The 21,234-nt window shown below is 54.7% G+C and overlaps 2 protein-coding genes across 2 annotated transcripts; both read left to right on the top strand.

The window, feature by feature from the left end:
• Positions 1 to 9,795: 9,795 nt before the first annotated feature.
• VOLCADRAFT_116516 (uncharacterized protein) lies at positions 9,796 to 14,838 on the top strand (the record flags this gene model as incomplete). Its single annotated transcript, XM_002947712.1, has 8 exons — positions 9,796 to 10,125; positions 10,201 to 10,322; positions 10,798 to 10,997; positions 11,404 to 11,879; positions 12,292 to 12,900; positions 13,542 to 13,696; positions 14,184 to 14,249; positions 14,646 to 14,838. 8 exons carry the CDS (start codon positions 9,796 to 9,798, stop codon positions 14,836 to 14,838), a joined length of 2,151 nt encoding a protein of 716 aa, XP_002947758.1.
• A 2,549-nt stretch (positions 14,839 to 17,387) lies between these two features.
• VOLCADRAFT_116515 (uncharacterized protein) lies at positions 17,388 to 19,887 on the top strand (the record flags this gene model as incomplete). Its single annotated transcript, XM_002947711.1, has 5 exons — positions 17,388 to 17,825; positions 18,190 to 18,287; positions 18,568 to 18,637; positions 19,074 to 19,140; positions 19,736 to 19,887. Coding segments are annotated over 5 exons (825 nt in total), but the record flags the coding sequence as incomplete, so codon positions are not given.
• Between the last annotated feature and the right edge of the window lie 1,347 nt (positions 19,888 to 21,234).

The following is a 21,234-nucleotide window of genomic DNA, read 5'->3' as shown; positions in this document are numbered from 1 at the left end:
GACCTTCTACTACCCTGGGTATTCCCTCGGGGTCTGGGGCTCTCGCTGTAATAGTAACTTTAAAAGGCACTACGCACTAGGCACGCAATAGTTTTACATGCTTTCGAATCGAGGGACACCTTGGTGTAGTTGGTTATCACACCTGTCTAACACACAGGAGGTCGCCAGTTCGATCCTGGCAGGTGTCATGGGAGCCCGATTTCCTTTTGCCGCGAGCTGTCACAGAGGCCACTCCAGTTCCATTGGACCAATCTTGTACTTAGGCTTTGGAACTCTGTGGTTAAGAGACCGGGAACGCTGTGTCACCGGGCATTTGTCGCTGACCTGGAGTTGGCACTTGGGGGCGTCACTGAGTGTTGGACAAGCAAGGTACTAGCCTTTCTTACTAGCTTAGGTGCGGAACCCCCCACTAATACGCGCGGTAATGATCTTATAGCGTATTACGCCACCCTTAAATTGCCAGTTGAGAGCATTCTTAAGGTATTTGCCAAGCGGCTTGATGCACGGTGGGAGTGCCCGAATACCTTGGGGGAACCCCGCGTTTTCAACATAGGGATTACCGGAGCCAAGGCTTGTTGCTATATGAACTGTATGGGAGCTGCCCCGCCTAGGGGTGCGCGTCTCGATTGGTTAGAGCACACTAAAGTGACCATGCCCAGCAACTACATCATGTGCTGATGCGTTTTCGGTTAGGCTGTTGGGAGTTAAGAGGTTAATAGGCCTAATGGGCGTGAGCGCACCGCGCGTACCTGCAGGCTTTGTGACTGTGGAGCGGTTAAAGATGAGTTGCATGTTTTCGAGGAATGTCACCCTTACAAGAGCATACGGGCTAAGTATGATGGTGATCTATTAAGGGGCGCAGCATGCGCACCATTATGACTGAGGCGCCACCACTGGCATTGGCCAGGTACCTCTCGGAAATTTGGGAGGCCAGGCACGTCGCGCTGAGGCGCTTCGCCCTGAAGCGGACGGGGGAGAATAAAGATGACCTTCCGCGTACCCGCATCAATACCAATACAACGTCCATGGCCCCCCCGGCTTTTACGGACACACCCGCACTTGTGTGCGGAACTTGTAACTTGTAACTTGTATATACACACACGCGCGCGTGCGCATTTACTTTTGTGTTTAGGGATATGGCCCGTAGACCTGCAGGCTGGACCCCGCATCTTTTTACACATCTCAATAATAACATGCTCTGCTGAATGTGTTGGTGGCGTTGGTGGTGTTGGTGGTGTTGGTGGTGATAGGGGCCTTTAAACCCGAGTCAGGCACTGAATTCGGACAAGCCTGCTAGAGCGAATGGATAAGGGGCCTCCAGGATTGAATGAGAAGGCTAAACAGGGTCACCCGCTGGGAAAAACGGAAAAAGCGTCTGGTATCACACAAATACAGTATGAGTACCACGCGCTGCGTTCGTAACGTGGCACTCGGTCCTGAAATTTCCTGTATGTTTGAATACGTGCACATGTCGTGCATCGAATTCCAGAACGCACCTCGGGCAGCTCAACCGCGGAGAGCGGGTCGTCCGTTGGCGAGATGCCCGCCTACATGGGGCAACATGACGGCAACAGCAGCAGCGGCATCAGCGGTAGCCACAATAGTTATTATAGCAGCAAACTGCAGCCGGGAGGTGGCGGCTACGGCGCCACCGCCGCTGCGGCTTGCGATCGCTGCGGGTAGTGATGGCGGAACGCGGCAGTTGAGTTGCACTCGTCAGTGGCCCCGTGTGGCCGTGTGCGTGACCGTATGCATGACCTCCAAAGTGGCGCCAGGACCCTCTCCTCGCGCACACACACACACACGCACACGCCATCTCCTCCACAGATTGTGGCCCGCATACGCCGCGCCTTAGCGTTCGGGCACTTGAAGCAAACGGCAAAGCACGGATGTCACCGCACGTGTCCGCAGCAGTCATAACAGGTAGCTTCGGAGCGAATGCTGCTGGTGCGAATCCCGCCCAGCGCTGCCACACGCCACCTGCCCTACCTGCCCTGTCCCACACCCCCTAGCGCAGCGCAGCAGCCTTGCTACATGCCTGAGACCTGCTGGATGCCCGAACCCTACTGCAGCCCTACTGCAGCCCTACTGCTGCCCTGCTGCATGCCATCCAAACCCACCAGCCGGCGTGCCTCCCGCTCCCTGCGCTCTTGCGCAATTCTCGCTAGGCAGGCTGAGAAGGTGGACTTGCCGCTGCCCACCACGCCGTACACGATCATCAAGCTGGGCCCGGACACTGCGCGTCCCATACCGCCCCGACTGCATGGCATGTATCCCAATTAATGCAAGCATCGGGAGCATCGGTTAGTGGACACACGTTGATAATTTGTGATTTAGTAGAAGTGCAATTTTCGTATTCGCGCAAGGAATAGAGCGCGATGACAGGATAAAACGTAGGAGGAAACAGAGAGTATGACGCGCAGAGCAAAGTGCATATATCCTGGCCAGCTGTAGGACTCTGCGAACGGTTCAGCTGCTGTTGCCGGGCAGGGGACTAAATTCCAAAGCGCAGCTTTTTTCCGACCTGCCGCAACCCACCCTTCTTTCTGAAACGCCATGGGGTCCATGCCACGTATCCGCTCCACGATCATGGGCACCCGCCAAGCGTCGCGCGCCGCCGTAACCTGCGCTGCCGCGGCCTCCATGGCCGCCTGCACGGCGGCTGAAGACTTCAGAGGATCGACTCGGCTGCTGGTGCTGGCGCTGGCGGGGTGGGCGCCCGCCTTGCGGTCGTCCTCCATGATGCGAGCTATGGTAGAGGCGCGGCCCATCATCGGGGCAGTGGAGGCGTGCCCGTAAGTGATGCTGCGGGGTGTGCACGGAGGGCGACAGTGCGGATGGGGCACATACCCGCATGGGGTCGGTGAAAGGGCCGGACGCAAAAAGGGACCTCGCCGTCATGGAAGGTAGGATAAGTGGGAACGAATATGTTGAAAACGTGGGAAAGGCGCGACGGAAGGGAAACAACAGGTCCAGGTATGACCCTTCCCAGGCTCCATCTTTTGCCGTCATTTTTCCATCCCTACATGCCGCATGCCGCACGCCGCAGGCCACATCCTCCGCTGGTCGCCTACCTGCGCATCATTTCCTTCATGTCCGAGGAGTAGTCCAAGGGGTCCTGCAGTGGGGGTTGGAGTAGGAGATGATGCGCTAGGGTCAGTCAGCAGCTTGGACCGCCGGCCGTTCGGACCCTGGCCTTTGTTTCCCCCCGGACCCACCAAGGGCCGCCAGGGCCATTATCATCATACATCACCATCATCATCATCATCATCATCATGGACACCGTGGGTGCACTCCATGCGTATAGAACCATATTCATTACGGTCCGCACTACCATATTCAACATCTTTTGTCCTTAGTGACCTTACCAACAAGAACAGCAGCTTCAGCAACTCGTTAAACTCATCAAGCGACTCGTAAGACCGTTCAATGTACTTGAGAATGCGCTGCCGGTCGTCCTCGTTGGTGGCCTTGGCCGTCTTGACGTCGATGGCCTGAAGGCAGCAGGGACGTCAGAAACAGAATTGGCGGCATCGGCAGTTGCGTCAGCAGCAGCAGCAGCAGCAGCAGTAGCATCGCCAGGAAGTCCAGAAGTCCAGGGATCGGTAGTGTGGCAGTAGCGCTAATCGACGCTAATCGTCGGGACAGCTTCCGCCCATCTCCGTGCCCATCAGGAGGCACTAGGAGGGCTAGAAGAGCTAGAGGTGCTAGGGGGCGCCAGAGGGGGCTAGGAGGAGGCGACCGGAAGTGGCTAGGAGGGGGATGTGTGGGGGCCCTAGGCGAGGCCGGGGACGCTAGGGGGTCCCACTCCCAGGTCCTGCAGCGGTGCGACACCCAAGCCAAACGGCCATTCCCTTCCCTTGTTCGCGACCCCTCAGCTGGGAAGCTTCATGTGGACGACATCAGAACCACGATGAGACATGAAACAACTGCGGGGACGTGCGGAGTCGTGAAGGGTCCTAAGAGCTATACATCACCAGGCGGCACCAGACTGCACCCCAAGCGCCCAGACACACATCCGCGCACTACGGCCTTCACCCGCTGCCGCCTCCTGCGGCGCTGTAGCTCTGTGACACACACTAGGCTGTGTGCCGCCTACGGCACGTTCTTCCCATGATACGTTCTTCGACGGTGTTCGTCTATATTTGCCGGCGTCTCTCTTAATACCCTTCTTCCACGACGCGGCCCATCCGTCCCCCGTTGCTACTTTCAGCACAGCGCACCTGGAAGCAATCCCGGATGTCATTGTTGGTGAAGCCGTACGTCAGCAGATGCAGCGAACCCAGGCCCTTCTCCCGTACGGTAATCCAGATCTCAAACAGGCACCACACGCGACCCAGCGGACCCGCCTCATGGTCCAGGACCACCAAGGTGCCTGTTAGTGCAAAAAATGTGGCGATACACGCGGCGACAGACAGCAAACCAAGTGAAGGAAAAGGTCAGCTGCCAGTTGCCTAACATGCCGTTACACGGTCGATTTTAGCATGCCGTACACATGCACGGCAATGTACGATGGAAATGTGACGTGACGGTACGCGACTGTGACGGAACGGAAGCGCTGGAGCCGATGGTAGAACCCTTCTAGCCGATCTTAAATACCACCACGAAAACAAGCTTCCATTAGTGGTATAGCGTACACCTACACTAGCCGTTGATCATTCGGTCTCCCATTCGTCACCATTGAAGGCTCTGCTGTTAACATTCGAATGGTTTATGATCCCTTTTTCCCCAACAACATCAACAACAATAGGTGCAGCAACAATATATGCATTGCGAAGGAGTACAAAATCAGGACCCCATTTTTGCATAACAGGACAATTTTTTTAAATTCAAGAGCAGGACGTACCGCCGCTTGCGTTTGTAATGGCGTTACTAAGTTGCGCCAGATCGTCGTCCTGCTCCTTGCCAGGATGCTGCATGCCACATGCAGGGATAGACAGGGAGGTGCGAGGTGAAGACAAGGTGCTCATGAGATGTGGCCGTGGGCAAGCGCTCCTGAGGTGCATCCTGAACCTTTCTACAAGGCCCGCCTCCCCCGGCCTCTCTCCCCGCCTTCCTTCCCCCATTGCAGTGGACCCTCAACCCCTCGAGGGTCGTCAGTCCCTTCCCCTGCCATCTTGCTGTGCCGACGCCTTCACACACAACCCTTCGCTCCCACGCAACCCTGGACGCCCCCCTTGCATGGCGCTTTCCCCCCGACATCCCCCCTCTTGTCGATTGCTCCTTTCCTACCCGTCCCCTCCCATCCCCCTTCCTCTCTCCTTTCTCCTCCCCGCCTTCTGGCGCACTATCTTCCTTGCCTGGTTGACTGCGAATATGTCAAGCCACACGTACACCTCCCCTGGCACGGCTCCGCTGAGGTAGTCCCGCACCGAGCGAACCAGGTAATGGAAGGGACTGTCCCACTTGTGACTGATGAAGTAGTCGGGACGCTTCACATGTCTGCGGTCCCCCAACATATGGAAAACCGTTAAGGAACATAACGACGACATTTGCATAACAAGGTGGAAGCCATGGGCATGCCATCCTGGCATGTAGCGGTTTGGGTGAGTGAACAACGGGAGGTGTCGCCATGGGTTTGCGTGTTCGGTCTCCCGTACAGGAACCCCCCACCTGCCCACCTTTCCGGCACCATATCGGTGAAGCGGCTCTGTCGCTCCGCCGTGAAGCCCTTGACCAACTGCTGGACCACCTGGCCCGTGCGCCACTCGTCAGGAATCTGCGCGTGCAAATCACATATAACATAACAACAAGCAGCTGAAATGACGGCGAGACAACTTTCATCCCAACGACGCATCTCAACACGCATTCGAACTCTCATCCTTACTCACATCCTCTCAATTTTGATAAAACCCAGGCGTCAGCTCTTCTCATCGTAACATTTCTCACATCACATATTTAACCATTTCCTACACGCGCTGCGTTCTTTTTTAGTTCAGGGAATGTTCCCTTCTGACACATATGCAGGTAGGTAGCCGCCCCATCATTTGTCAATGCAAGTGTAAACGTGCTCCAGGGATAGGCCGAGACAAGGGGAAGAGAGCGAACGGTGCAAGGGCCGATCGTCGATACGGACGGCGGCGGAGAATAGGGGGACGATTCCGGCAGGGCGCAATAGGACGTGAAGGGGCTCTTCCTCTTCCACCTCCTCTTCCTCCTCCTTCTCCTCCGGAGCTCCCCTTACTACAGCTGCTTCCCCGAACAATAATACTTCACCCCGGCGGCTGTTCTCTCACTCTCTCAGGTTACTCCCATGTTGATCCTCCGTAAACCTTGCTGCTATTTAAGTTTGTTTCTTATTGTTTCTTTAGCTAATCTGCTTGCGTACCCTGGGATCTGGGTCACACCTCGCCCGTGCCGGATCAGGTGCCGGACGGGGGGTGACCCAGATCGGACGGGCCGGGGCAGGGCGGCGCGGGGCGGGGCCCATGGGGCCGTCCTTCGACCGTGCTCACCTCCCGTGCGAACTCCAGGAGGAACTCCAGCGACACGGCGCACTCGCTGACCTGCTTGCGGGAGTTCACCGCAAGATCGTCATCCCCTGCTGCCGCCGCCGCGGCTGCTGGCCCCAGCGAGCCGAATGGCTCGCCGCCCATGCCCGCGCCAGCACCGGAGCGACGCACCAGGTGGCTAGCAGCGCGCGCCCCGGAGCCGGCGGCGGGGGAGGTTGGTAGGGAGGCTAGGTGGGGGTCCTCGGCCGCGGCGGCTGCCGCCAGGCGGCGCAGCAGCTTGGTGACGTTCCATTGGCGCAGCTGATCTTCTGTGAAGTGGTCCTCGAGGGTTCGACCGACACCTCCGAGGACCAAAGCGCCGGGGCGGCCGTTGATTGCTGGAGCTGAAGCTTTGGCAGGCGAGGGAGAGGTGGCGGAGATGCCGACCAGCAGTGCAGAGCGAGCGACGCTTCCCGTATCGTCCTGCATGCACCGTTGTAATTTTGGAATCCCGCGGAAACCCGCAGCTTGAAGGGCTGTGGTTTGGACATATTGCGGCTTATTGGGTACTTAGGTACGTGCGGGGGTGAGGGATTGCGCGTGTGCGGGTCCTTGGGGAGCTGAACACATGTGCCGCCGCGGGGTCGCCGCGGGGAGGCGACGGTACGGGAGGAGGGGAGGCGGGCATGGGGCCTAAGATGGACAATCCATAATCAGAGGCGTTTCCGTGTAAGCCGTGGTATTCCTACGGATGATACCTTGTCTGGAGGTGACTTCTTCTCCGCGACAGCCAGCGTACGCTCGCCATTCGCTTGCAGCGCTGGGGCTGAGGCTCCCTGTTCCTCGGGAATTGCCTCAAGCTTTCGAGATACACCGCAACCCTATAGCAGGTAGATTTTGCCTCAGGACATACCAGGCCGCGTGACATGTACGTTACGTGCATTCGACGTTTATGACATACCATAGGTAGCCTCTCCCGGTAGCTACCACAAATACTATTCTACTGTATAGATTGAAGCACTTGAAGACCTCTCCGTTCTCGCCGTGTGTGCGGTTGAGACATCATTTTCGCCTAGCGTGTCCTCCTAAAGCCTGCCATGTTAGGAAAAATGTTAAATTGCATTTTTAAAACGCTTAGGCGTACTCTTTATATTAGTCTAATGTGACACTTCCATTCATGTCGCAGTAATGTTACCGGTTTATTTTGGCTTCGGATCTCATTTGAACAACAAAACAAAATGAATAAAATGAAACTCGTGTTCTCGCTCAGCAAGCAGTTTGCTCGTCCAGCTCGTACTGTCCCCTCGCCCTCCCCGCCTTTTGGGTTGCCGGTTCAGCAATTGCGGATATAATAGTACTCATACGGCTTCGATCTGCTACCCACAAAAGTATCATGCACCGTTAGCCCTACCGCAGTTTGCCTTACCACAGGTCTACCTCGTGCAGCCATGCTATCCCATGTTAGCAGCTATCCCAATGCTGGAATCAAATATTCCAAAAATCGACTGAATTGGGTGAGCAGGACATGTGCAGGCAAAGTCCGAGTTCGTCCGTTCGGGCTCCTCTCTGCTGGTTAAGCCAACCGACCAGCCACTATGCAGCCCTCCGCGCGTTGCGGCTTTGGTAGAACTGTGCACAAGCGATTGCTAAATCTCCGTGAATTGTGGATCATGTTCAGGATAGTCTCAGGTGCATGTAAGGAAGTTATAACTTCTAATTAGAGCTACGGATTGGAATTTACCATATTGGAAAGGTCTATTGCCAATTCTGCGGAAGGAACAGAGACCCGGTAGCACCGTACAGGTTCAAATGTTAAAAAACACCTACTGGGGTGTTGTTAGAAACAACCGATCTTAACCGTCCCTAACCAACAAGCTCATGCAAAACAGACATCTTAAATCTTGCATAAGAACTACAGTGTGCTCCCGCATTGCCCTCCTGACATGACGTTTACAGGAGAAGCAAGGAGGGCCCAAAGGGGAAACAAGTAGCGACAAGTAGCCCACTTTCCCTGCCGGAAAACAGAGCGGGTTCGACATTCAACCTCCCACTTGCAATTCTCAACGAGGTCACAATCCTCAAGAAAACTGTGCACCACTTCACATTCACGATGGAAGTAAACCCAAGAGTGGGTGTCCCAAGAGAGTTTTTACACTTCTGGACGACGCAAACCAAGGAAAGCAAATCCCAAGTAAATCCTTACCTTCCCATGTTGGCCGCTACAACTGCTAGCCCAGGATGTCCATGTGTAACAACTTTGTAACGGACTGGTAGGTGCGCGTAGTGTCAGCTGATACTGCAGGCGCCTATGATATGGCCAGTTACGGAGCTACACGGAGCTGTTACGATTACATCGCTACTCCCCTCTGCTCCTTTCAAGTCCAATTACGACAATCGCTACTTATATTTCGTATCGTTAAGCCGCGTTCTTCTGGGTGATGCATCTTCTATCTATTGAACGCCAACCATTTGCTGACTCTGGCGCGCAACGCGCCAGCCCGACATGTAGTGTGCAGTCGATGTCCGATAAAACAAAATATGCACGGCAAAGACAGCCTGGTTCTTGCAATAATTCGGATGAAAGTTTAGGCTGAGATAATTCTGCCTTTATCTAAGAAAAAGGCAGGAATATCTGCACCTATCGTTGCGCACGCTAAGCGTGCCGAGCGGTGTTTCCATTTGCAACAAGGCTTTCATTCTAGCTCTAATTATCGAGAAAAACCAAATGCTGCAAAGTAGGATGCGACCAGGAGAATTGGCGACGATCGCCTGCGTTCTATACCAACGTTTCGGCGCAGTCGAAAGCATTAAAAAATATTCAGCCCAAATTTAAGACAATATCAACATCTAGACGTAATACGTTAGCTTGGCAGGTTCGACAAAGCCTAACAACTGATAACGACTAATGCGGTACGTTAATCGTCCATGATGTCCCTACAACTGCAACAGTTTCTATCCAAGGGTTGCATGTCGCATATTTCAGAAGCTGAACATGTACATGACCAACACTTATTAATTCTGCCAATAAGCTCAACCCTTGCGTCCTCTCATTAACGTTTTTTGGCAGACTTCCGCGGTTAATTACCCTTACCTTCCACTTAAAAGAGCTAAATGGATTACTGACGTTTCAAACTTCGCGTGTGCGTTTTCCTTTTTTACAGTGTTGCGGCTGAACATAACCTCCACCCACGCTTGGCCGGCCACAGCCATGAAGGCTCGAATTTGTGCTTTCTTATATATCATTGTATTGAGACCCGGGTTATGGACGCGGCAGGTGTAAACCGCATGCCAACGGATATCGGAATTGTATTTGAGGTCCAGTGCAGCGGATCTATAGAAGTTTTGCTTGGTAATTTGGAACAAAATGGCATCAAGTGTCAGCAATCAGGACGTCGGCTCCTTTCGAGCTATTGCTGCTCTGGTGATTTTCTGCTTGGCTATCGTGCTGACTATCTTCTTGGTCTTCAAGGCTGTGGTATGGCGAATACCTGTGCCGGGGCGGCAGCCCTTCATGATTTCAGTAAAATACTATGTTGCGCCCGTCGCTGCCGTACTTGCTATGCTGGCGTGCACGTCAATGTCCATAGCTGACGTAGGCCGGGGGCTGCTCGGAAACAGCCAAATCCAGCCCTACGGCATCCTCATCCTCTTCATGAGCATGGCTTACATCGCAGGAAGCCTGGACGCAACAGGGGTCAGTATGTGTTTCTTCGAGCGCGCGCTTTCCGGAATTGCTAGCGTCGTAACACCCCAGGGTTGCGGATCGCAGGTCTTCGCCTGGTTGGCCCTCAAGTTCACCACCATGTCTGGTGGCCGGGGGCGCGTGCTGTTTCTGTTCTACTTCCTGCTGTCGAGCTTCATTACAACATTCACGTCCAACGATGTCTGCATGTAGGCGCAGAGCGAGGGAAAGGAGTGTGGCATGTGGCTTCTGGGGTTGGCCGAGGAGAGTCTGTGCTGAGGGTCCAGTCACACGAAGTTCGAAGTGCCTAACAGCATCGGAAATCACCTCGAACGAATGTACTGTGCCGTGCTTATCATTATAGCAAGTCTGGAGGAGAGTACGACAGTGCCATTTGCCGGACGCTGTTGGAATCCGCACGCTTGCAGCTCCCAATCACCTTCGCCCTAAACCCTGAGCAAATCTCACGTGAGAGCCATGGGATCTCATAACCTTTCGTTTTGTCGGGTTAGCACCTGCAGGTTACCCTTTACAAAGTTCTTCTTACGTCCCTGCGTTCGAACCTTCAATGTGTTTCCCTACCTATGCAGCAGACTGGCCCTCGCCTGCCCATGGGTCGCCACGCATCTCATCTCCATGGTCTTTAGTTGTGCGCGTGTGTCTTGACCCCTCTGCACGTCGCAGCTTGACCTTGACGCCCATCGTGTGCTACTTCGCCAAAGCGACGGGTGTGGACCCCATGCCATTCCTGTTCGCGGAGTACGCCGCAGCCAACACGTTCGGCGCACTGCTTTACACGGGCAACCCCACCAACATCATCGTCGCGGACGCTTACAACATGACTTTCTTGGGCTATAGCAAGTACATGTCCCTGCCAACATTCGGTAAGTGGTGTGTGGTGGTGCCTGACGCGTCCAAAACGCAATGGAAGCAACGCTGCAAGACGAGGTTAAGGTGGTTTACCTGCGATTGGCGAGGTCAGGTCGGGCGTCCTCTCCTTGACTCTTGCTGCTGCGCATTGCAGCTGCACAACGTTGTTGCGTTACCGCTACCAGTTCATCAACTGATATCACAGCCCAGTTCAGCGGCGTCGGGTTCATCAGGGCTCATTGTGGAGACGCGGCAGTAGTGAGACAACAGCGGCAGCAGCAGCAGCAGCAGCGCTCCTTGCGAGGGAGTGAATATCACCTAATAGGCACTTACCTGCCACGTGCCCACGGAGCCACACGGTGTGTCTTGTCCCCATCCCCGCGCACCGCCGCATTGCCTATCTATCGCAACTTCCCGCAGCCGCTGGACTCGCGTGCTTCGCCATGCTGCTGTTGGAGTTCCACCGCAACATTCCGGCGTCGATTCCACTGCCCACCGTCGACGCGTCACACATGCTGCGTGACAAGCTGGGAGCCGTGTTGGGCTCGGTCAACATGCTGACCTGCCTGGGTCTGCTGGCGGCGGCACCGTCTCTAGGTTGGGCCATGTGGGCCATAACCCTCGTCTGCGCCGGCGTCCATTGCGTCTACAACATTTGGGCATTTCGGACATCACTACTGCACGTGCCGATCGGCGAGTGCTGGACGTGCGGTTGCGCCAAACCCGACCATGAAGCGTCTGCCACTCGCGATGGCAGCGGCGGCAGCGACGCAGCCGTGGCCGCAGCATCCGGACTCGCGGCAAGTTGTAAGATGGACCAGTCGACGTCGTCAGGGTCGGGCGACGGGGCCTTTGCGGTGGGCAGTGGCGTCGTCGCGGAGAAAGCCGGCATGGAGGTTAGGGAGCGCCGGCTGTGCAGGGACTGGGGCCGGCAAGAAAAAGAACCGCGTCCCCAGAAATTTGACGTGTTAGTGGCATGGGCCGCGCCTCTGGCGACGCATTCCGGCTGCGCAATGGGGCTAGCGGGAGCTTTAAGCACCGCCAGCGCGGAAAGCACGGTCATGGCTTGCAGGAGGAAAGGATGCCGAATGGCGCCGCCCGCGTTCATCCCAACACATAAACACTGCCGCAGGGATTGCAAACAAAGTCAGTAGGTGGTAAGATTGCTTGCCGACGGTCTGGCATTAGGCATGGAGCCCCTTTTTCCAAGCTCACACAAACACACACCAGGACCTGCATGTCCTTAGCCTGCGGTCTTTACTCGTGGCATGAGAGAACATGTCTGTACCAAATTACCTTCACCTGCAGACCGGCGTGCGCCAGGCGGCTGGGCTGTTGGCCAATGGTCGCGGCGACAGGGACACGGCCTTCATGGTGGAGGAGGCGAACGAGGCCAGGGACAGCGGCATCAACGCCAGTCCCATGTCACCATCTGAGCTCGCGTGCGGCCGCAACGGCACCGGGTCTAATGCAGGCGGCAAGGTGGACTCGGTGGATCGAAACGTCGCCGCCCGTGGCCCCGGCTGTTGCGCAGATGCAGCAGCACCAGCGGCCGAAAATAGCCGCGACCAGCAGGGTGACATCCGTCGGTGCTTACGATCTGCCGCAGCTGGGCACACGCCGGCATGCTTGCGCGTTTCATCTGGATCAGAGGCGGAGGCTGCTCAAAGAGGGCCTGCAGAGCTGCCCCCAGTAACATCGGTGGTGTTGGCAGAGGAGAATGGGGAACGGGCCGCAGGTGGGGCCCGCATTGGGGCCCCACAGCAGCAGTCGGAGCAACCACTGCCGCCGGTGATGACGGTGGACTCGTTGCGCGGCAAGGCGCCTACCTTTTGGGCGCTCTTTTTTGATTTGCCTTGGGAGGTTGTCCCGTTTGCGCTGGGCATGTTCGTCTTGGTGGAAGGCCTCTACGTGCAGGTAGGTACACGGAGGCGTGTGCTGGCGTGAGGTGCCGGTCCGGTTCCACGGGGTGGGCCACCCCGGGGAAGGCGTCTAGTGCTATAGAACTTGTTAACTGTGTGGCAGCCCGTGGTCCTGCGATTCCACGGAGCAGCGGCAGCTTTCCTGTTTCCTTTCGTGTCTCCAACTTGCTGAAAACTCAGGTAATTTACAGCAAGTCAAGAGGTATTCATAAAAAAAGTAAAACGTGATTACAGTGTACGCGGTTCACACCGCAGGGCATATGGTTTGTCCCCACGAACACATGGTACCACGATGACGTCCTGGTCCCCCTGAACAAATACGACTTGACGTCGACAAGAGCATGATGAGCTGTATAGGATCGGGTTACGTTACACTCTCACACATTTCCTTGTCCTTTATGTCCTGGTATTGATGTTGTCACGGACGGAGGCCTTGACGTATGTCGATGACAATGGCGTTTGGCGCCTGTAATTGGCTTGACAATGGCGTTTGGCGCCTGTGCTTGGCTTGACAATGGCGTTTGGCGCCTGTGCTTGGCTTGACAATGGCGTTTGGCGCCTGTGCTTGGCTTGACAATGGCGTTTGGCGCCTGTGCTTGGCTTGACAATGGCGTTTGGCGCCTGTGCTTCCGACAGGGCTGGCTGAACGTGTTTGGCAACGGCCTGGGGAGGAGGAGCACAGAGCTGCCGGCTGCCATCTTCATCATGGGATTCTTGTCAGTGATACTTGCCAACACCATCAACAACCAGCCAATGACCATCTTGCTTACGCGCGTGGCGCTCGACGCCAGGTAGGTGCCGGGTCAGCATTGACCCATGGGTCATCGCAACGCAGAACGCAAGGCTTATTATGCCTCTGTAGGTAATTAGTCGAGATGTAATACATGCATGCATGTGCACATGTCCAAACGGTTGCTTCGCTCAAGTTAATCTTGTGCCTTCTCGCCAGTCCCTGCCCGCGGTTCCGATCATTCAAGCCGGCCGCGGAGGGCTTGTTCGATCATGCCGCGCTGGGTCTCATCTTTTCAAATGAGGGATGCGGGTTATGCTGGAAACCCTTTGATGCGCGATACAAGGCGATGCGCCTTTTACTTTGCCTTGCCTTTCCAATGGCAGCACCATGGGGAATGTGGCTAGTCGAATATTCAGAGGGTTTGTGGAAATCCTGGTCGCATGGAATTAGCTGCTTGCCTATCCATATGCTGAGCTCGGCCACTGTTTGGGCTTCGCATCACCGGGTGGCTGTTTCGTCCCTTCGGCTTTGGTACTTTTTGTCAGGTATACGGCAAATGTGGGGCATGGCAACACCCACAAGGCGGCTTTGTTTGCGTTGGTCCTGGGAAGGTGAGCGCTTGGGCAGGAAGTGACGCGTGGCGACGGTTGGTGAACGAGGTTTGGAACATGCCGAGGGGTTTCTCCCTGGAGTATATGTGCATCATAACCGGCAGCTGTGCGTGTGTGCGTGCCTTCGTGAGTACATGTTGCCATGTTCGTTGTGCCTACAAGAATAATTAGCCTTAGAGCCATAGAGCACATTACTTACCAAATCAACGGGTACCCTTCTTTTGGAGGAGGAAATAATTTCTAGGATATGCTACGGTAGCAGATTTAAAGCTAGATCTGAGGCGGGTTAGCGACAGGTACAAGCCCACAGGCAGCCTGTATACACGACACACATGCCACCACCCGCCGATGGTAACAAAGGACGCCCCCCACCACTGCGTTGTCCTCGCTTTGCAGCAACATCGGCGCAGTGTTTACCCTGATCGGAGCCCTCGCAGGCATCCTCTGGTCCAACATCATTGGCATTCATGGCCTGAAGATAAGCTACGCGCATTTCTTCACGGTCTGCAGCCCGGTGGGCTTTATGACACTGGTGGCCTCGTTGCTAACCTTGTGGTTTGAGTTCGCTGTGTTTCCGCATTCGGATTAGTTGAGCTAGATGTACAGCACCGAAGCAGCTTGGAGGAAAGCTGCCTTGGCGCCAAGTAGCTAGGGTGCCAGCTGTGCAGCTCTGCATCGGCAACCAAACCTGGAGCGTGAACTTCATTTTGGGACACAATGCTGGCAATGCTTGTCACCATCGTGGACCTGCTGCTTTTGTCAAGGGATTTTTTCGTTTTCGTGGTCATTAAGGTCGATTCATAGCTATTGCTTGACTGCTGCTGTCGGTGGATGCGTGGGCGCTGGGAATATTCCCAGCGCATTAATGCGCGCGGCTTATCGTGGTGACAAGGCAAAAGAGGTAGCCGCCGACCATTTGACCCTGTTGGGCGTGCAGCTTGCGCCGTGAATGAATATTTCAGGTATCAAAAATATGCGCAGCGGGCGTTCTTGTGTTACTGAGAAGTCGTTCGAAGTCGTTATACATCTCGTAAATGCTGTTGATGGCGGTAGAGCTGTGAATTATGATGTACATGACTGGAGCGAGCCTGCTGTGCTTTCTCAACTGGTAACATCCTTGCCGACAGAAACCGGAATGACGGACGGATTCGCGATTTACTGATGCTGCGTTTTAGCTGGAGAACAGGGTACCTGGCGATGAGGCGTGGGGAATCCCGCCCCAGAAATGAGGACATCTATGAAGTACGTTATTTCCATTCATAAAATGTGACGTTTATATTGCCTACGCCGCTTTTGTCCGCGTGGGAAAACGTGGGAAGTTGCTCAAATAAAGGTCAGTGCAAATATAGGTATGAGCACGCTGAGGGTTTTGCAGGCACTTGCTTTGGAGGTTATTGTTAGAAGACACTCATGGGTGCCACGTTTCTGCGCTAAGTTGTAAGGATGGAGCGTTACCGTTAATAATTCCACATAAGCCCGGGGAGCCCCGCTCTCGGGTAAGACAAGAAGATACATCTTCGTCAGGTGGTTGCTTTCCACGTTCCAAGTCAGCTTACGTTCGGTGCCGTGTGTAACGTCACGGAGCTGTCATTGCAGTGGGGGGGACAGTTACGACTTCAGGGGTTAAGGAATGGGGTCCCGAGCACAGTACGGTCAAAAAATTAGCGTCCTTTATATTTTACGTTGACCTGTCCGGTAGTCCAGATTACCGGACGCAGGTAACCAAACAGGGGCCCCGGAGTAAGCCAATCTGCACAAGCGGGGTGTGGCTCTCAGCACTCCTTTGAAGACTATGAAAAGCCATTTAGAACGGTAAGCAAAGATCACGGAGGCAGACAGATTATGCATCCACCATTACTTTAGCCTGCAGCATCAAAGATTGCAATTTGCAGCCTCATTACTGCCCGGCCGGCCCTTGATTGCTGAGGGGATTCTTTGGCACGCCCTGCGGGACTTAGTTATTTGGCCGGCCGGATATGGAAGACGGGGTTACAGAACGGAAGCAGGTATGCAGCAGGACCAATTCCACATGTCAAAAACCGTAAAGTTACGTCTTTATGTACGTACCCCTTTTTAAACCGCTGGTTACCGGTCCCCTGTCTGTCATGAAGCTTTTTTCCGTACAAAAGTATGGGATGGCTTGATGGAAGGTTGAACGTACCTTTTCTCCACACGTTTTTTCAAGGATGGTCATGCTCCTGCCTACATATTTATACATAACGTACCATGAGCATGGCAGCTGATGGCAAATCTTCCTCGAAGGCCGTCAACGCGCACCGAACAGGCCAATTCAGACGCAAATCGTGAATTCCTGTGATCCTCTTCCAAACTACCGTTTTTGAACTTCAAAATAACGCTTTGGCTTATGATAAGCTGACTTTCGTAAATAAATGAGTCACCGTTGCAGACTCTCTTGAGATTTTGTTAAGGAACAAATATCAATCTTTATCCAGGAACTTTAGTTTTACACAGCATGGTATGTTGATTATGCCGTAATGCTTGCCTGGTGGTGGCTTTACCATGTCGGCAAGTGACCTAACGTGACTGCAAACCTTGTGCAGGGATGCGGGGCATCACGTAACGCGGTGCAAGGGAGATCCCAACCTCTGCCCCGTCTTGCGCCTGTAGTTGGCGCCTTGGACTCCAAAGCAGTCGCCGAAAAGGAAGCCCCACCTGGAAAGGTTTGTGTAAGCAGCTGTAACATATCATGCATTGGATGTATTTTATAAAGCGGCCCATAGGTATCAGGGGTGGGTATGTGGTTTGGCGACAAGGTGGATGACCATGTCGCTTATGCTCGGAGATGGAGACGCAGTGCAGATATACCATCATGTAAACAAGGGCGTAATAATTTTCTGTCATGTCCCAACATACTAACGCCATGCGTGATAAGGACGGGCAGGGGCCTGGGGTCCGCGGGAACGGCGGGGTCACCGTGTCTTTAGATGTTGATAGATCCACGCGTTTCAGGGATCTGTAACTACTTTGCTATCCTCCTTCCCTGTCGCAAAATAAACAGTTGCCCTGCCCGTAACTGCGTGTCCCTATGGGACGGGCAGAGGGCAACACACTGGGGCGAATGTCGCCCATATTGGCGAACCCGGATTAGCTAGAGTCGCTTGGTCCAATGATTACCTAATGAAAACCGCATATCCCCGGCATAACTTCCAGGCATCTTCGGACGGCTCACTTTCGTCTGGGGCGGGCGCAGCTGCCGGGTTACAAGCGTCACCTGGGCAGCTATCCACTCGTCCTAGCGGAACAAAAAATGCAGACCGTTTGCCCACCGGAGGCATTAACCTAGAAGAGCACTTTACAGATGAACAGCTCCGCCTGTGGAATATCACCAAGCTGCTGCAGCGCCTGGCTGCGGCCGCAGCAGAGGACCCCTGTGCTGCCCTCCCGCCCTCTCCTGCTGCCGGCTCCGGTGCCCGTGCTGCAAGTCACCTGGTGCGGCGTTCACTGTCAGGCGGCGCGGCCGGTGAAGGCAATTGTGAAGGGGCTGCGGTGAACTCCCGCAAGCAGGTCAGCGAGTGCGCCGTGTCGCTGGAGTTCCTCCTGGAGTTCGCACGGGAGGTGAGCACGGTCGAAGGGACTATTGGTCCGCCAGCATGCGCGACTTCCGGTCAGTTGTCAACAGGAAGGGTTTGGTTGGGAATGGGGAGGCATTTGGATCATAGTTTGAAAAGTGACACAGAGTGCAACCTCATGGATGCACATACGTAGGATGGGCTGCACCGAGGCTTGCTGGGTTCGTCTTTGCCCAGGCATTCGCCAAGAGTTCCTGAAGCGGTTCCGGTAACTGAACCCTAAAAAAGGTTGCCCTTCACGCTAAGGGAGCTATCGACCGTGTGGTGCTCAACAGGACGCACAGAGGCCATTTTCCCATCGCTTATGCCAAGGATTGGCCCTCAATTGAACCTTACCGCACTCCACGTAGGTTCCCGAAGACTGGCGTACAGGCCGCGTGGTACAAGAGCTTGTGCAGGGCTTCACCCAGACTCATAAGTGCCGCTTCGCGGACCTGATGCCGGCTAGGTGCGTGTCAGCATCACCAGTTTGCCTTTAAGAGCGGCTGAAATTAAGATGAAGCCATGATTGCGAATTTAATCCCGCGCGGAGTGGGTAGCACACCTCGGCGGAGGATGCGGTCTGCTGCTCCGGTTTCGGTCCATGGATTCAGACCGGTGCTTGAGCCGTATGCACTGTTTACTGAATCTTCGACCCTATAGGCGTTGACCCAAATGCGGATGCTGCCCTTGCTGTACTTTGTTGACTCCCATACTCCCGTCCCCTAACACAACTTCGCCAACCGCAGGCATGTGAAGCGTCCCGACTACTTCATCAGTCACAAATGGGACAGTCCCTTCCATTACCTGGTTCGCTCGGTGCGGGACTACCTCAGCGGAGCCGTGCCAGGGGAGGTGTACGTGTGGCTGGACATATTCGCAGTCAACCAGGCAAGGAAGATAGGGCTGAAAGCCCCGCGATTGCAACCTGGCCCTCTGCCATTGCGGATTGTGACCGTGCTCCGCCCTTCCTACCACGTCGTCCTTTCATCGCCAGAGTTGCAAGTGCCTCACTGGATCCATCTGTGTCCCTCCTACCCTGTCTGCTATCCGTGGTCTTGACGCATGCTCAGCCAGCACTTTGCATCACACAAGCTGCTGGCTGAACGTTCACCAGTTGTATTAGCTGGCCGCTGAAAAGGCCTCTCGAGATGCTGGCAGTCGCGTGTAGCCCGTATTTGTATGTGTGCCGTACTGTGTACCAGCTACTACACCAGTGCATGTGACTTTGGCTTTCTTTGTCCGCCGCCTGCAGCATCCTGGAGAGGGACACGATAGCGACCTGGTGCAGGTCAGCAATGCCATCACCACTGCTAGCGGAGGTACGTTCCCCACTCTACTTATTGCCTCCATGCATTACATACGACACGTGCTAAAGCGCAGTTACTCTTAAAGTTACAAGTTGCAAGTGCCGCACGAGTGCGGGGAGTTCCGTCAAAGCCGGGAGGCCATGGACTATATGTATTGACAGTTGATTCCACCGTACAACCGACGGTGGTTTTGTGGTCCTGCTACCTAGACCCCGCCTCATCCAGTCACCCGGCATCCATAGAGACAGGTCAGCGATCGCCACTAGCTCAGCATGCGAAACTTAGTCCATCAACGAGACCTCATCTCCATACCTCAGCAGCAATTTGTTTACCACATTCTCCCGATTAATGTCGGGGCCCTGCTTGTTCTAAGAGAGTTTGGCGGCACAAATGGCCCTTTGGTGTGTGGGATAGGTTTGCGGCACTCTGCTTGAGAATCTACCTCCAAGCCATCACTTAACCTGCCTGCGCCACTCCTGGTCCCATTTTTATACTTATAAGTCTACAAAGGTTCTGCACTGTACACATGCGAAGCTGGTGTAGAAATTAGGTCGCGGCCTTACATTAGCGTGCTTGCCTTTTCTCTGTAACATTATCTGCTGTGTAGGGACACTGGTGGTCCTGGACCGGCAAGCGGGCCCGCTGGGTCGCGTGTGGTGCCTGTTTGAGATCTGGATTACTGTACGGGAGAAGGGCCTGGGTTCGCTGCATCTGCTGACGTACGGCTTCACCAACAATGACATCCGGGATTGCTTCGAGGTGTGTGCCGGGTCTAGGAGGGCATATGTAGCGAATGTAGTAGCGAAAATAAGGGAGCGGAGAAAGGAACATGGCCTGTAAGAAGCGCCCTGTGACAGCAACAGGGTACTAATAGCTACTCGTGGCATTTTATTGAATGCATGAATGAAGGAATGAGGGTACAATGGATCCGATCGGATCCTGAATATATGTACGCAAGAAATTGCCGGTTAGATGGTCACAGAACATAGTCGGGTTGGTGCCGTTTACCACCTGCCCAATGGTCCATGCGCTCTACCGAGCCCCGTAATGGTCGGTCCACAGACTTAGCATGGTTAATCTATTACTTACAAATTACAAGTTACAAGTTCCGCACAAGTGCGGGGTGACCGTAAAAGCCGGGGGCCCCATGGTGTGCTGCTCCTCGCTTGCAATCCGCAGGCCATTGATGTAAACACGGCTAAGGCCACCAACGAGGATGACCGGAAGCGCATTCTCAAGTACATTGCATTGTCGTACAACTCGCTCGAGGAGTTCAACGAGACATTGAAGCTGCTCTTCCTGCTGGTAAGGAGCCGAATAGGTGTTTCATACCTTCGCAGGGGATGAAGGTGCCACACACGGTGCCCACGAGGTCGCCTTTTGCAAGGCCAACTTCAGCTAACGGGCGATGCGGCCTTCCCGACCGTACCAAGTTGCCTGCTGGTGACGACGTCTCGACTCACCTTCTAATCCATGCAACGCAAAGCGCACTGAGGAAGAGGCTGTGCTTTTTGATACCGCCCCTTTAAAACCGGCATTAGGGCGTACAGGCCCTGTAGGCGTTATGACGAGTGTGGGGCGTCAGCCGGCCTATCTGCTGCAGCCGCTGGAATGCTCATGTACTCGTCTCTGCCATGTACGCTGCTTTATGCAGGACCCCTTGGACTATTCGTCGGAAATCAAGGAGATGCTGCGCGGGTGAGTATCATACTAGTATTAAACTTGCATAAAGGCGTACAAGACGGTGTGCGAAGTCCTCGGTCATGTTCCTCTCTATACGTAAAGGACTGTGGTGTACGCTTGATACTCGTCACAGCTGAAGTGGGCTCTGCCGACCTGTTTGGAATTCCGCTGAAATCCCATTATAACATGGTTTTTAAGGCAAGCCAACATTGTGACAGCACCTGTTATAGCTCGCTCGCCTCCATGCGGTCTCCATTCCCCGTGCACGACCCTTTTTTGACATGCCGCAGCATCACGTACTCGGCCACGAGCAGCATTCGCACCGCTACGGAGCCAGCGTCGAACGGCGTTAGCGCTGACCGCTCCCGTCGAGGACACCACAGCGCCCGCTACCTGGGCGCCGAGGTTGACGCGAGCAAGGCA

Source organism: Volvox carteri, assembly GCF_000143455.1.
Source record: "Volvox carteri f. nagariensis unplaced genomic scaffold VOLCAscaffold_7, whole genome shotgun sequence".
Taxonomy (NCBI): domain Eukaryota; kingdom Viridiplantae; phylum Chlorophyta; class Chlorophyceae; order Chlamydomonadales; family Volvocaceae; genus Volvox; species Volvox carteri.
The sequence above is the reverse complement of the archived record's forward strand: the minus strand, read 5'-3'. Positions and strand labels throughout refer to the sequence as shown.